Source organism: Melitaea cinxia, chromosome 25 (assembly GCF_905220565.1).
Source record: "Melitaea cinxia chromosome 25, ilMelCinx1.1, whole genome shotgun sequence".
Lineage (NCBI taxonomy): Eukaryota > Metazoa > Arthropoda > Insecta > Lepidoptera > Nymphalidae > Melitaea > Melitaea cinxia.
Window position 1 is genome coordinate 11144737 of NC_059418.1, and position 18027 is coordinate 11162763.

The 18027-nt window shown below is 36.8% G+C and overlaps 1 protein-coding gene across 1 annotated transcript in view; it reads left to right on the forward strand.

Moving 5' to 3' along the window:
* Positions 1-18027, forward strand: part of LOC123665999 (nucleolysin TIA-1) — a 93306-nt gene that overhangs the window by 65159 nt on the left and 10120 nt on the right. The window contains exons 3-4 of the mRNA XM_045600215.1: positions 13554-13629; positions 17014-17116. Coding sequence (XP_045456171.1) covers positions 13554-13629; positions 17014-17116 — 179 coding nt within the window. The remainder of the gene's footprint in view (positions 1-13553; positions 13630-17013; positions 17117-18027) is intronic.

Below are 18027 nucleotides of genomic sequence, written 5' to 3' on the forward strand. Positions count from 1 at the left end.
GGTCGAATTGAGACAACTCCTCCTTTATTAAACTCGGTTAAAACATTAAAAATTCAACGATTTTGATAGTCCACGAGTAAAATCAAAATCAAAAACAGCTTTATTCAAATAGGCTCCAAGAGCACATTCGAATCATCAGCTCACAAATTGATATTTTAAAGTGATTACAATTTTTAAAAGTAAAGCTACCACCGATTCGGAATTTTGATTCTACAGAGAAGAATCGGCAAGAAACTTCGCAGTTACTCTTCAGAAAATAATATATAAACTGTGTTTTAGTACAAAATTAATAATATCTTGCATGAAATACAGTATAATACCATCATCATTGGCCTTAGTCCGTCTATTGCAGACGATTTAGGCAGTGTCAAACAGACACTGTGTCGCCTAGGACACTCTTCAGGAAAACGCAGAGTTGCCTAAGCTCTGCGCCACCCTCCCGACCTCACTGGCTAGGCCCACATGAACGACGAGTCGATACGTGTGGAGCCAGTTCGGCTGCGGGAGTCTTTCGCATTTTAGTGCTATGCTACGAATGCTTGACGGAGACCCCATCCCAGATTTCAAATGAAGTTTTCCTTGTCCAGGACCCAGATGATTTTGAGCCAAGTTTATTCCTCGGTCGCCTTTTACGACCTCCACGGGAAGAAAGGGGGTGGTGCTATTCTACTCGGCCGACACCACACGGCATATCATATCATAACATACCATAAGTGTCAACTAAATGTTGAGGTTCCAAATGCTTGTCGTTCGTCATGATAGTATCCGGAACTGACAATTGCACACGTTGAAAAAGTGTACTTAAAAAAAGCTTGTTCTTATCACGGAACCGTCATAACAGAATTAGTTATACATATTTATAATACAAACGGGCTGTTTAAACGGTAAGCTAATAACGTTTATCTGGTAAGTAACTTATTGATAGGACATCAGGAGATAAAATATGCCTATATCTTTAAAAAACACAAGTAGCGTAAAGAACTGATCTAGTTCATCTGAGGTAGGGATACAAGAGGCAATATCCTGTTCGAAATTCGGAGCAGGCCGACTAGGGAAGTACCTCTAACTTACAGAAGAAAACAGCTAAATAATGCTTCCTTTAAGCAGTGTTGTGTTTCTGTGGTGAGTAAGGTCAGAGCTCCTGGAGGGGGGGGGATTGGAGTAGGATCAGCGCGCTTGCGATGCTTCTAGTATTGCAGGCGTCTATAGGCTACGGTAATCGCTTACCATAAGGTGTGTGGCGCCATCTATCTCGCAACGTACAAACTGGAGAAAACTGACGTATCCTACATTACGATATCTAAGTTATCAGAGTGATTTAATATAAATATATATATATACAAGACCCGACAACAACCATCGGGGCAGTAGCCCACCAGACAAAACACCCGTCTGGTCAGAGGATCCTCCCTTTCCAATGGGGGATGAGGACCTTTACACCCTCTTTCTTTGAGGAACTTCACCACACCCATACTCCATCGCACCCCCAAAGGTGATTCACACGCTTGATTGCCGACCTACTTGCATAAAAAAACCAATGGAAGTACTTTGTACGAAGTAGTCGAAGTTCATACAACCAGACTCTTAACTAAAATAGACAAAAGTCGCCCAAAAATTCTTAAATATTCACAAATATGTAAATTCTGTTCAACTTAAGTTATCCTTTATCGTCAAAGACATTGAATAGCGCCGAACACTTTGACAAAGTTTTAGATAACGATGACAGCCATTTCTCTTTCAACAACTAGTAAAGGAGATAGTAAAAATATTTTGAAGCTAATTAATTCTTTACTAATACTAGTTATCCGCCCCGTCTTCGCACAGGTTCAATGCTGATACTAAATATATAAATAATATATAATAATTGTATTTGCTCACAAACGAAAAAAAACCGACTTCAATTACATCGACAAGTAAAACAACGTAGGTAGACGAAAAAATAGTCAAGTAAATACGCATTATCAAAGATTACTCCAAAAGTTGTAATCAGATCTCGATGAAATTTAAATGTGACCACATGATAAACATCGGCTTTCGATTAAATTAAAAATCATTAAAATCGGTACATCCAGTAAAAAGTTATGTGGTATAATACAACATAGGTCGACGAAAAAAGCGTCAAGTAAAAACGCATTATTTTAGATATAACTCGAAAAGTAGTCGTTAGATCTCAAATAAATTTAAATGGGACCAAATAACACACACCACTTTTCGATTAAATTTTTTTGTCGAAATCGGTCCACCCAGTCAAAAGTTTCGAAGTCACATACATAAAAAAAATACAGTCGAATTGAGAACCTCCTCCTTTTTTGGAAGTCGGTTAAAAATATAAAATGAATATTTGCAATTTAAGCACAAAAATATTTGTTTATTTGCAACATCACATTAGAAACCTCTAAAACTATCAGTGTTCCTCTACTATATTATGCATGTAGATATTATACATATATATCTCTCTATCTCTCTGAAATTACTCTATTTACTAAAGAAAACCGCATCAAAATCCGTTGCTTAGTTTTAAAGATCCAAGCATACAGACAACGGGAAGCGATTTTGTTTTATACTATGTTTTATATTAATTGGAGAAGATGTACGAATATATATAGATGTATGATGTGTTGAAATTATATTAAATGAAAATATTAATTTCGACCTACACACACTTAACGAACGTCGAAAAAAAACGAGTGTTTTAGACCACACGACTGAAGTAAGACTTCTGCACAATAGGCCTGCACTGTGTCTCAGATATACGAAACGTAACTGGCTATGAGAGAAAGAGAGAAAGAAAACGTGTGCTCGCACCTCTCTCTCTCTTCTCTCTTCTTCTGTAAGGTCGAGGTACTCCAGTCGGGCTGCTCCATATTTTGAGCAGGAAATTCCTGCTGTGCCCTACCTCAGTTAAAGTCATTTTCGTAGAGCTCTCATCACGCATTCACCAGCTTATTTCCCAAGTCAAGTGTGCGGAAAGGATATTTTTATTTGTAGCTTGTTTCTGATGGGAGGGTGTGTAAATTTGTCATTGTTTTTTGTTGTCATTTTTGTTGTCATTTTTGTTGTCCCGTTGGTTACTAGATAGCACTGTAATAAACCTGCGTGATTTTTTTATGCTATTTTGTCATAAATAAGTTACTCTTTTGTTTATTTGATAGATAAAATAAATAATAAAACACTAATTATTATTTATTTTTTTACAAGTGATATACATCCACGGGCTTATGAACCCATGTCCTTTTTTATTCTAAAAACATGCAATTTTTTTTTTATTTTTTTTTTATTTCAAGGTAGGCGTTACTCAGCAACATCGCTGTTCAAGTTAGACTTTTAGACTATGTTTTTAATGTCTCCAAAAGAGACGTGAGTCCACCGACCGGTTCTTATTCTAATGTATGGTACAATTTCTATTTTTTTTTTCTTTTTTTTTATTATTATTATTATTTGCTTATAATTCTAGTACTATTATAAACACTAATTATTGTATATAACTAGCTGACCCCGCAAATGTTATTTTGTCATATATTTTATTAACCTTCTCAATCCCCCATCTTATAACTTAGGGAAACGAAAAATAGATGTTGGCCGATTCTCATACCTACCCGATATGCACACAAAATTTCATAATATTTTATTAACCCTCTTAACCCCCCCCCCCCCATAACTTAGGGGTGTGAAAAATAGATGTTGTTCGATTCTCAGACCTATCCGATATGCACACAAAATTTCATGAGAATCGGCCAAGCCGTTTCGGAGGAGTTTAACTACAAACACGGAATTTTATATATTAGATTATAAATATTTACTTATTTATATGTTTTTTTTTAATAATTATGTACGTCTATCATATCGTACTTTTTATCTATTTATTATTGATTTTTCCTGCTTAATCTGTGCACACTTCTAACCGCTGCTACTGTATCGTGTCCAGTACCCAAAGGTTATCTGAAAGAAATCGCTGTTTAGCGATAAGATCGCCTTTATACATCTCGTATTGTATCTTCTTTATATGTGTCTATGTGTATTTCTGTGTACATTAAGAATAAATAAATAAATAAATAAATAATATAAAAAATACAATCGATTAAAAAGCCTCCTGCTTATTAAAATTCGGTCTAAAATTAATTACCTACATTTACATTTTTATGACGCACGCCTATTTAATTCACTATTAATTTCGACTACCTACGTTGATATTCTCATTTCATTACTTGTCGATTTTCTTTAACCCCTTCCAAAAAAGAAGGTGGTTCTCAATTTGATTGTATTTCTTTGCTTTTACCAATCGGCCGAGACGTGGACAATGAAGAGACTGGTCTACAGATTCAAAGTCGCTCAACGTGCAATGAAACGGGCTATTCTTGGGGTTTTTCTCAAATATAGTATTAGAAATGAGGCTATCCGCGAGAGAGCGAAAGTAACCATAGCCTGCAGAAGAATTTGAAGTGGCAATGGGCTTGTGGACCGATGGCCGATGAAAAGATTGCCGGTGTAGACCGGATAAGGATTGCGGAAAACCGGGATGTCTGGCGTAAACTTGGGGAGACTTATGTCCAGCAATGGACTACAATAGGCCAAATTAACTGAACCCTCGTACTAATAGAAGCTTAGTCAAATAATTTTTATTTGTCATGTTCCCCCAACATCCAAATGGCATACTTAACTTTTATTATTATTACTAAAGTTGGTAAAATTAATTAACATTCTTTTTTCCTTAAAATATGATAAGACGTTGGCTCGCCGGAAATATCTGTCAAAGCCATTGGGAACAAGGAGCACGAAGTTTTGTGCTCGGTATTTTGATTAAATATATTTTTTATGTTAATTTTCAGTAACAATATCCGTTTCCTAACTGCTACCCGTTACAACTTTCGTTAAGGGCTTATAAAAAAACAAGTGTGCTTTAGATCACGGGACTGAAGTAAAACTTCTTAATAAATAAGCCTGCACAACCTGCACTGTATCTTTGTTTAATACTAGAGTAATTAAATGTTTTGTTATTTTATATAATTCATAACGTAATAATGCTACTCAACGATAGATGTCGTTGTACGCATTTAAAACGCGCTATCGTTTGCTTCTACGGTTTTGATATATGCGTCTCCATATGAATTGTATAGACTTATGTCGCGACCTCAAGATCGATTCGATCGCGAAGTACTTTAAAATACGCCGTAGCGAATATTTTGAGGTACGCAGTATAGTGGGTTGCGCAGTCACCCAAAGCCTCACGTAGCGGAGGCTTGCAAATACATAGGTAGAGGTTACTTACACACAGTACAAAAACGTCCCATGCACGTCTTAACCGACCCTGACGATAGAATCACGGCGCTTAACGCCATATACACCACCACACACAGGACACATAGACACCGCCCCCGCCGACGAGGGCGAAGTCCCCGCGTTATGACGGCTCGCACGCACCTGGGCGCGTCGCGGACCGTCCGTAAGTCGTCTCAGCGCTCCGTAAAGCGCCTCCTCCTCTCCGACGACGTTCTAAGCCGAGGTGCGATCTCGCTAGGAGACACCCTTAGGACGTGCGTTTTCCCCGAGCCCTGTCTACAGTACCCGACCCCTCGCCGATAGGGCCAACAGCACTCGACAATTCGAAAAAAAAATTGTTATGTCTTCATATTATCAAATATAGCACCTCACCTTGCAATGGTGTATTTATTTTGTAAATCCCGTAGAACAGGTGTAGTTTTTTTTGTCGAGTTGTACTATTTACAATCTTAAACACGCCACGGCTATGACAGAAACAGAGAAAGATGTGTGCTCGCACCTCTCTCTCTTGCTCCGTTCGCGTCGCCCAATCACACTTTTAGCAACGCCCTCGTCACGCATTCACCAGCTCACTCCCTAAATTAAGCGTGCGTAAACGTTAAGTAACGTAAGTTTTATTTCAATAAGCGATCTCAGTAAAAAAATTCATGATCAATATTTTGATCAGACTGGGTAAGCTCAACCTTACAAACGATAAGACTTTTTTTCTTTTTTTTTATGTCACTAGGTCGGCAAACAAGCGTAAGGCTCACCTGATGGTAAGCGATTACCGTAGCTTATAGACGCCTGCAACACCAGAAGCATCGCAAGCGCGTTGCCAACCCAATCCCCAACCCCCCCAGGAGCTCTGGTCACCTTACTCACCAACAGGAACACAATACTGCTTGAAAACAGTATTATTTTGTTGTGATCTTCTGTAAGGTCGAGATACTACCCCAGTCGGGCTGCTCCATCTATTTTGAGCAGGAAATTCCTGCTGTGCCCTACCTCAGTTGGACACGGCATTTCAACAATAACAATAGTGTCTACCGCTTTTTCTTACACGACTAAAGTGGCAAACGTATGGCCCAACTAATGGTAAGCGATTACCCTAGCCTTTAGACACTTGCATTGCCTTTTTCTTGAGCGTACATTACCCCCGATCCTCTGATGATTTAGCTATCGTACTAACCATAAGAACACAACACGACTCAAAGGTAGGGCTAGGCTTTAGATTAAGAACCGTCATTTTGAAGTTAAATAGGTTAGGGTCTTTTTTGTAACGAAATCATGTCGATAAATAGTCAAAATTTGAGCTTAGGTAATTTGACGGTTGTTAATCTAAAGCCTTACCTGAGATAAGTATTATTTAGCTGTGATCTTTTGTGAGGTTGAGATGCTTCAAATTATGACACAAATATTTCCTTCTCTATTGCTTCTCACTTGTTTGATTTGCCAACAGCTTACATTCAGAATATTTCAAGTAAGCAAAATCAACAAAATATCCCAACTGAGTTTTCATTGCCATCCATTAGGTTAGCCCTAAAATACTTTCCATATCAACAGTAACCAAGGGTTCCATTAAACCAAATTACCAGCCCCTCATTACTCTTTACTAGGGCCCCCAGCTCGTTAAGCATATCAATTTAGAGTCGATTTCAGTTTCAGGAAATAACTATATAAAGATAAATTTCGTTTTTCATAATGCGGAGCTGATTCTGAAATATGGCGGACATTATTCTGATATATAGGATAATGTGGTTTACCTCGACGTTATATGTTCACCTACATAAATATATGTATATGAATTTATTTATATTAATACATAATGCATGTGATTTTGTTTGCTGACAAATAAAAAAACCGACTTCAGTTACATCGACCAGTAATACAAGGTAGTTGAGAAAATAGTCAATTACAAAAACATTATTTGGCATTATTGGCTCGTCAGATCTCGATGAGTTAGTAAAGATGGAAAGAGAGAGTTACGTTTCGTAAATTTTACTTCAGTCGTGTGGACTAAAGCCCACTCGTTTTCTCTAATTTTATTTCTTAATGAGTTGGCCTTTATCTAAAAATGTGTGTGTGTCCATTTCACACACGGCAGAAGTGAAACTCCTAAAAAATCGGAGGAAGGTAGGCTGGTGCAATTTGCTTTATCAAGGATCACAATCTCGTAAAAAAGGATCATGCAAAACATGTCGCTTACTCGCTTGAGCAGTTATGTATTGTATCAAAATATCTCCTATATATTCATGTGTTTTTCGCTTTACCGTGACGCATTTTCGTTTCATCGAGTTTCAAATCACAATTATTCTAAAGTTTCTCTTCAAAAACCGTCCCAACCTTAGCGTTATAAATAATAATATCAAAGAAACAAATTTAATAAGTTATAAATATGTCTCGTCTATAGTTCAAATGTTAACCTATCTTGGCTCTAACACAAGGTTTCTTGTAAAGAGAATATTTACTATTGTTACAAGTGCGCCGTGCCAAAAATTACGCAATTGTTACAACACTTATTACATAAAAAGTATGTCAGAATTGAAACAATCTTTAAAAGCCCTATCGCTAGGCCAAGACCTTTCTGTATAGGAATAATTGTGTTTGTAAAACGAAAAAAAAACCGACTTCAATTACATCGACTGTGTAGGAGAATGATCAGAGCTAATCCACCACGCCAATCCAATGCGGGTTGACGGATGTATTCCCTACTATGAGTAACGATCGCTATCAGGTCACCACTTTCTTGGCCGACGGTACATGATAACAACTTGTTATCATGTACCGTCGGCCATCGATTTAAGCTCGGTAGTCAGCATCGGATTGAACTTAACGTGGACTCCGAGGCACGGTGGGAAGACCCACAAGGACTGCACAAACACCCAGACCACGGCAAACATCTGTATGGTCAATACTTTGTAATGTGCGGGGATCGAACCCGCCAGCGCAACAGCCACACCAGTGCTGTGATTGTTGCGCCAATGCGTCGTCAGTCAATCGGTCCAGAACCAAGTTAGGAGGTAGCACACATATACCAACTAAACTCCAAAAAGGAGAAGGCTCTCAATTAGACTGTAATTTTTCATTTTTTTTTTATATGTGTTATCTTATAACTTTTTACTAATTAGTGAACAATTGTAATAATTAATTTTTAATCAAAAGGTGGTACTTGTCATGTGGTAACGTATAAATTTGATCGAATTCTGTCTAGTACTTTTTGAGATATCTTTGATAACATGTATTTACTTGACTATTTTTTCGTCTACCCACGTTGCAGTACTGATTGATTTTATAGTCTATTATAACTTATGAGAAAATCAAAAGTAGACCACCGAAAATTGATAATTTTCTATAAAAGAATTTGAGAAACTGTGATCAAATACAGCCTTTTATTATCAAAAGTCACTTAAACGTTACCAAAGTCCTACAAATAGCAAGTCATAATTATAAACGACGTTTTAATTACGAGGCGAATATATACCCATCCCTTTCCTTTCCATTCAAACGAGCAGGATGGCGATATTTTAAGAAATATTGCGTCTCGTTCACTCTCAAGGCGAAATATGCATCTACCTCGCTCGCTCGTCATTGGGAAATTAAACTTTATATCTTTTGATAAGAATTTTGTCGGTATTTCAAAGTTTTTAGTGAATTTACGATCTATTTCTTGAATAGGGTTTTAACTGATTGTGTGAATAAAGAGGGTATGTATTTTCTGTATCAGATTTAATATAATTTTATTTATTTATTTAAGCATACTAACAATATACATATTTCTACATATTTATAAACACATTAGGTATACAGTAAGGTCCTTAATACATATATAAATAACTAGTATATATATAATATTTAATTAATAAAATTTGCAGTGTCCTTCTAGAATCCCTTTTTAAACTTAATATTTGATATATTATTAGTTCGTAAACGAAAAAAAAACGACTTCAATTAACACAAGTAATACAACGTAAGTAGATGAAAAAAATTAATAAACGCACTAGATGTCACTACGATTTTATAGGGTTTCCCTCGTCAGATCAGTGTCCCATCATCAAATCCTGGTTTCCTTATCATGGTACCACACTTGGGATATCTCCTTTCCAACAAAAAAAGAATTATCAAAATCGATTCATAAACGACGAAGTTATCCCCGAATATATATATATATATATATATACTACACCTAGTATATATATATATATATATACTAGCTGTGCCCGCGGCTTCGCCCGCGTTGAAATTAGTGTGTCACAAAGTTTTCCCGGCAAAATTATAGTTAAACTCTCATCAAAATCGGCTTAGCCGTTCCGTAAACCTTCCTATTAGCCCTCTCTCCAATGGTGAAACCGCATGAAAATCCGTTCAGTAGATTTTGAGCAAATCGGTCACATACACTTTTGGGGACTTTGTTTTATAATACACTAACTGTTGCCCGCGATTACGTCCGCGTGGTTATGAAGATATGCATTACCATTAAGTTGTTTAACGCAAATTATTTTTTTATTTCAATCACTTGAAATGCTTATCAAACTGAGTAACTTTTTAAAAGGCACAATTTAGTATAATTTAATAGTTATTTTTATAAAACCTCTCTATACACCACATTTTTAGTTTTATTTTCAGGCTGTATATGTTTCATACAAACTATCAACCCCATTAAACCCCCTTAGCGGTGGAATATCGTAAAATCCGTTCTTAGCGGACGTCTGCTAACTATAATCTACCTCCGTGCCAAATTTTATCTTTGTCCAACCTGGATGGATAGACCATCCAGCGGTTTTTGAGTTCTCGTGATGAGTGAGTTAGTGACCTTTCTCTTTTATATTTATAGATTAAGATACATTATTTGGACACCTCCTCACCATCTATAGAGCATATATTTTAAATTTCAAGTCTCTTACTTCAAAAACATAAGACTTTCATACGAACTTCCGACCCCCGTTTTATCCCTTTAGATTAACGGATGTCTACGCCCTATAAGGAACGTACCTGCCAAATTTCAAGTTTATAGCTGTTATAGTTTTGGAGGTTTCGTGATAAGTGAGTCAACCTACCATCTCCCGTTTTAACTCAAAAAGAGAGTTGATTTCTAAGATACATTATTTGGACACCTTCTCATCATCTATAAGGTATACATTTTAAATCTCAAGTCTCTTACTTCAAAAACATGGGTCTTTCACACAAACTTCCAATCCCCGTTTTACCCCCTTAAGGGTCGAATTTCATAAAATCAGTTCTTAAAAAGTGTCTACGCCCTGTAAGGAACCTGCCTGCCAAATTTCAAGTTTGTAGGTGTTATAGTTTCGGAGATTTCGTGATCAGTGAGTCAACGTACCATCCCCCGTTTTAACCCCAAAAAGGAGTTGATTTCTAAAGATACATTATTTGGATACCTTTTTACTATCTATACATACATTTTAAATTTCAAATCTCTTACTTCAAAAACATAGGACTTTCATACAAAGTTCCAACCCCCGTTTTACCCCTTTAAGGGTCGAGTTACGTTAAATCAGTTCTTAGCATATGACTACGCTTTATATGGAACCTACCTGCCAAATGTCAAATTTGTAGCTGTTACATAGTTTCGGAGATTTCGTGATGAGTGGGTCAACGTAACATCCCCCGTTTTAACCCCAAAAGGGAGTTGATTTCTAAGAAACATTATTTGGGCACCTTGTTACCATCTATAGAGCATACATTTTAAATTTCAAGTTTCATACAAACTTCCAACCCCCGTTTTACCCCCTTAGGGGTCGAGTTTCGTCAAATCCATTCTTAGCAATAGATTACGCCCTATAAGGAGCCTTCCTGTCAAATTTCAAGTATGTAGGTATTATAGTTTCGGAGATTTCGTGATGAGTGAGTCAACCTACCATACCCCGTTTTAACCCCAAAAGGGAGTTGATTTCTAAAAATACATTATTTGGACACCTTCTCATTATCTATAAAGCATACATTTTAAATTTCAAGTCTCTTACTTCAAAAACATAGGACTTTCATACAAACTTGCAACCCCCGTTTTACCCCCTTAGGGGTCGAGTTTCGTAAAATCCGTTCTTAGCGGATGCCTACGTCTTATAAGGAGCCTACCTGCCAAATTTCAAGTTTGTAGGTGTTATAGTTTCGGAGATTTCGTGATGAGTGAGTGACCTTTCGCTTTTATATATATTATAGATTATAGATAGATATATATATATATATATATATATATATATATATATATATATATATATATATATATATATATATATATATATACATTCGGTCGAATTGATTAACCTCTTGTTTTTGAAGTCACATCAATCTAATCAGATAATTTTAAAATCTGTGTCATTTAATATATTAGAGAGGTAACGGAGACACACTTTTAGGTCGATAGGCCTCTGGGAGCCATTAGGCAAATGGGACACAGCTGTCAACACTGCCTCCAAGCAAGCTACACGTTGCATTGTCATATAGCACTCTGCAGCTTTCGTGGGATTGACAGACGCCTACATTTCCTGAAAATCAAGCGTTGATAGAATGACGTAGGAAGATATATTTTTAAATGCCTTGTTTTTAACCGACTTAAAAAAATAAGTTCTACGATTCGATTGTATTTTCGTATTTGTTATTTCATAACTTGTTACTGAGTTGACCGATTTTGTTTTTTTTTGTATTTATTGAAAGGTGTTACTCGTGGCATAATCTCTAAATCGCTAATCTATACTAATAGTATAAAGCTGAAGAGTTTGTTTGTTCGCGCTAATCTCAGCAGCTACTGGTCCAATTTGAAAAATTATTTCAGTGTTAGATATATCATAACGCTAAGACCAATAGGAGCAGAGCACCACTGAAGAATGTTTTAAAATCGTTTTTTTTCTTTTGAGAGCTTCCGCTGCGTGCCCTGCGTAAACAGTAAAAGTTTTGCAAAAGTCATGTGTAACGGAATTGTTCCTATTCCACGCGGACGAAGTCGTAGACAGAAGCTAGTCTCTAATAATGCGTATTTACTTGAGTATTCTTTTCGTCTTCCTACGTTGTATTACTGGTCGATGTAATTAAATTATTTTTGGAAACTTCATAAGTAATAAAAAGGCTGTGTAATATTAATAAACTTAATAATAATTATTATTATAATAATAAAATAATAACAAACGATTCACACTCAACGGCCCTCAGTACGATTTTCTCTTGTGTCGGGAGTATGAAAACACACACATATATATATGGTCAATATAAATGTATGTCATGTACGCGGATCGGATTCCGCGACTGTTAGCGCAAGAGCCAGTATTGTGACCGCTGCGCTAACACAAGATATCTCTTCACTACTATACAATTTTTGTTGTATTTCGTTCGACGATTTGCAGGTTCGATTTCCATTTGGGATTGATATTTGTATTTGTAAAAATATTTCTTTACAGTTTGGATGTCTTTCCTTGTGGGTCTCCCCACCGTGCCTCGGAGAGCACGTTAAGCCGTCGGTCCCAGTTGTTATCATGTACCTGATAGCGATCGTTACTCATAGTAGGCAACATATCCAACCCGCAGTGGAGCAGCTTGGCGGATTAAGCTCCATTCCTTCTCCTATATCGAGAAAGAGACCTATGCCCAGCAGTGGGATGTTACAAGCTGAATGCTTGCCTGCTTGCTTTAGTTGTATAATTTCAAAGTGTTGCAACGTCTAAGCTGACGGAATGACGTATAATAAAAATAAAAATAAAAATTTAGAAAAACCCCCGACACAATACCCTGAGTTGCCTTTAAAAAGTAAAAAGTAATTAAAGAAACTCAACCTTACAGTATCTAAGTATGTACGAGTATTAATAATTCAAAAAAAAATACATCGCGTTGATGACCGCTCATATCTTCATCCGTTTGCGAGCTACGGAGCTACAGACAGACACGTCAAACTTATAACACCCCTCTTTTTGCTTCGGGGGTTAAAAAGCATGTCTAGATATACCTACCAACCCGCCTGTCCAGCGTGGTGACATGGGCAACACACATGAGTTCACGCAATTATAGCGCAAACTTGTGGAGGCCTATGTCCAGCAGTGTGGACTTCGATAGGCTGAAGTGAGATATACCAACTTAAAATAGCTATGATGATCTTTTCACTGAAAAATCGATTTTTAACTTCATATTTTTTTACTGTTAAGTGTCGAGAGCATCCACGGGTTTTTAGCTGTCCGTGCCTTTATATTCATCATGGATTTTTTTACTTATACGCGTACATTTTTTATTATAGTGTTACCATTGGAGAAGTAATCTCAATCAGTGACTGTCTAAACTTAACTGTTTTGTTTCAGGGACTGCCGCGTCGTGAGAGATCCACAAACGCTAAAATCGAAAGGATATGGCTTCGTCTCCTTCTTAAAGAAATCGGTAAGTAAAGATTTTAATATAAAAATCTGTGCTCGCGACTTCGTCCGCGTGGAATTAAAAAAATGTTCAGTACCCGGTAACAAAAAAAAAACTAAAATAAAAGTAACCTAAGTTACACCTTATTACATCGGCTATCTGCCAGTAAAAGTCCCGTCAAAATCGGTCCAGCCGTTTCAGAGATTAGCCGGAATAAACAGACAGACAAAATTGTAAAAAAAATTATATTTTGGTATACGTACCGTGTATGCATCCATATTGACACTCCAATTTTATTTATTTCTATAGATAAATAAAGGCACTCAATATATTTTAAAAGACACATTTTGTTAAAATACTTCAAAAAAGAAGGAGTTTCTGAATTTGACTATATTTTTATGTCAGTCGGTCAGTCAGTTAGTTCAGCCTATTGTAGTCCACTGCTAGACATAGGCCTCCCCAAGTTCGCGCCAAACATCCCAATTTTCCGCAATCCTCATCCAGCCTACACCGCCAATCTTACGTAGATCGTCGGTCCAACGGGCCGGAGGACGTCCCACACTGCGTTTGCCAAGACGCGGTTTCCACGCTAGGACCCGTCTACTCCAACGCCCATCGGTCCTGCGACTTAGATGATCAGCCTACTGGCACTTCAACTTGATAATTATGTGGGCTATATCGGTTACTTTCACTCTCTCTCTAATCTATCTTTGAGAGAAACCCCAAGCAAAGCCCATTTTTATGTATTTTTAACCGACTTCCAAAAAAGGAGGAGGTTCTCAATTCGACTGTATTTTTTTGTGTATGTTACATCAGAACTTTTGACCGCGTGGACCGATTTCGACAATTTTTTTTTAATCAAAAGATGGTGTGTGTCAATTACATTAAAACCATACCATTAGCATACCATTAAAACGTACGTACCATTAAAATTTATTTGAGGTCTAAAGATAACTTTTCGAGTTATATCTAATAATGCATTTTTACTTGACGCTTTTTTCGTCGACCTACGTTGTATTATATCGCATAAATTTCTACTGGATGTACCGATTTTGATAATTCTTTTTTTGTTAGAAAGGAGATATCCTTAGTTTAGAACCATGATAAGAAAATGCAATGACTTTTTACTGGGTGTACCGACTATAATAATTTTTTATTTAATCGAAAGCTGATGTTTGTCGTGTGGTCACATATAAATTTTATTGAGATCTGATAACTACTTTTTGAGTAATCTTTGATAAAGCGTAGTTACTTGACTATTTTTTCGTCGATTTACGTTGTATGTTGTCGTCGATGTAATTGAAGTCGGTTTTTTTTTCGTTTGCGAGCAAACACAATTATATTCTAATGTTTCCGCGAATTTCACTCATAACAATGAAACATTTTCAGACTTTATCGCGGCTTATTAAGTTTTTTAGATGCCCGACGTTTCTGATACTTTACAACTCTATAGCAAGCTTGGTCACGGGAGGACCATGTAAAAAAGTTGTTTGTAATGTATTTTTGTGTATGCTACTATGATTTATATATCAAAATCAATCTAGTAGTTTTTGAGTTACCCCTAACAATGCGTATTTGTAATACCGCACAACAAAATCGACCTTTTTTGTTGCATGAGATTTTTTAACTGTTAATTACTAATTTAGGCTCGCTTGTTTTAAATCTACCCTCAGATTTTTTCTAGCAGCTCTAGTTTAAGAGATACAGGTGCCACCTTAAAATGTACTCTACATTTGACTGTTGATATCGCTATCGTTACCGTGTTACTAATATCTGTTTCTTTTTTACAATGGCTTCGTCTAAAAGGACCTATGTAAACAATGCAAATAGATTTAGAAATAGATTTTGTCACATTTGTGGCAAACATACACTTAAAAAATTCTGTTTAAATGTGTCGGATTTCTTAAAAAATGCCTACATGAGTACTATCAACGGCCATTAGAAACAAACAACAAGCCCTGGATACCGAATATGGTGTGTAAAACGTGTGTGGAGTCTTTCCGTTTATGGTAAAATAAAATGAAGGATCCTTTGAATCTCATTAGTCCTATTATTTGGCGTGAACCGTCGAACGACCACAATGACTATTATTTCTGCGTTGTAAACATAACAGGAATTAACCGCCAAAATCGTTCCAAGTGGGTTTATCCTACAGTGCCATCAGTTACTAGGCCTTTCCTTCGTTCAACTGTTACATTAGATACCAATAAAAGTAATAAGCGCCCGAACAAATATAAATTAAAATATGTTACCTTAGAACCCCAACCAAGTACATCTCAGTGCATTTTAGTATATATCCAGATCATTTCCAAAATTGAGTGCTGAGAATTTAGAAGCTGGAATTTTCGAAGAACCGCAAATTAGAAATTTAATAAACTATGGAAGTTTGACTGAAAGTATGACAAATGACAGCCGCTGGAAAAAATGCCTAGAATGACTTTGTTTGGCTCGCAAAGAACTTTTGGAGAAATAAGAAGTCCATCGACTTTCTTGATCACGTCAAGCAGTAACTATTATACTTTCAGCAACTTGGATGCAACATGGGCATTAAGATGCATTCTATACATAGCCGCCTAGATCGATGTCATGAGCACACAGAGCGCTTTCATCAGGATATTCGCTTCATGGAGGAGCGTTCCAAGGGCTATTAGAGTGAAAATATGATGGCTGACTAAAGAAAGTTTTGTTCTAATTAGATAGCAAAATAAATTGTTCTATGACGGGATACCATGTTTTTTTGATTAAAATAGCTACCCTTTATATCTCAAAAAGTAGAGCTGCTAGCAAAAATATGAGTACAGATATAGAATCAGAAAATGCAGCTAGATTCATAAAAAACATTCCATGTAACAAAAATGCTGTTTTGCAGTGTAATTGGTCATTTTTTTCAACTACGTTCACGACGTTCTCTTTTAATTTTTGAAGTAAAAATTTCACACGATATCCGAATAATTATTCCGAAGAATTAATTACATATAATTAATTTAAAATCGATTTCGATAATTGCAAATTTTTAATCAATAATGTACGAACGTCGATTGCGCACATGTGACCTTTCTCACGATTTAATAAGACTATAATTAGCCGAGACGATGAGTTTATTAAATACAATAGTAAATAAATAATTGCTTTTGTCATTTAATAAAAAACCAGTGTGCTTTAGACCACACGACTGAAGTAAAACTTCTTTTATCGTCCCTACAGTAATATACGAAACATAACTTCAACGTTCACCACGCCCGATCACACTTTTCGTAACGCTCTCGTCACGCATTCACCAGCTTCCTCTCCAAATCAAGCGTGCGTAAAGTAGTTTTACTTCAGTAAAAACATTACAATCCCTGACTTTTATTTGGGTACCTTCCGCTACAAAACTACGCCTTTTACAATAATTTTCGTTCTTTCTAGGAGGCAGAGTCTGCGATCACGGCGATGAATGGTCAGTGGCTGGGCTCAAGATCCATCAGAACGAACTGGGCTACGAGGAAACCTCCGGCGCCCAAAAATGAACGTAAGTCATCTATCAACTATACACTGCTTGCTGTACTTGAGGATCGCTCATGCGACGGTGCGACAAAGCCAGCCCTGCGGTCACCCAACCGCCTGTCCAACGTGGTGACTATGGGCAAAACACATGAGTTTATGCCATTTTTATTAAGATTTTTTTTTAAGATTCCTAATTTCAATATGCATTTTATTTATGTTGTATGTTATTACACGCTAATCTCAGGTACTAATGGTTCGAATTAAAATATATTTTTATGTTTAATTACTGAAGAAAGCCTTCTTAGCTATAGGCTATATTAAATTTTTGTATGTTTTTTCGTGCTGTGTGGCTAGGGCACTAAAGAATTTAGCCACTCCCTCTCTTCCCGTGGGTGTCGTAAGAGGCGACTAAGGGATAACAAGGTTCCACAACCACCTTGGAACTTAAGAAGCCGACCGATGGCGGGATAACCATCCAACTGCTGGCTTTGAAATACACAGGCCGAAGACGGGCAGCAGCGTCTTCGGTGCGACAAAGCCAGTACTGCGGTCACCAACCCGCCTGCCCAGCGTGGTGACTATGGGCAAAACACATGAATTCACGTTATTTTTGGTGTAAACTTGTGGAGGCCTATATCCAGCAGTGGACTGTATAGGCTGTAATGATGATGATGATGTTTTTTTCTTGAAGTTAACGCGAGCCAAACAGCGGACAACAGCTAGTTTAATTACAACATATATACTACATATTTGAATAGATTAAACATTAAACGTTTTGCATAATCAAAGGTTATTGTCTAAGTCTAACACACTATCATTAATATATTATGAACTTTGAAAAGCCAGCCGAGCTTGCGGTCGAAGCTTCTGAAACTTTAAAGTTAATATTGAAAGTGAATTAATGATGGCGCGCTCTGTGGCGTGAGAAATTAATTT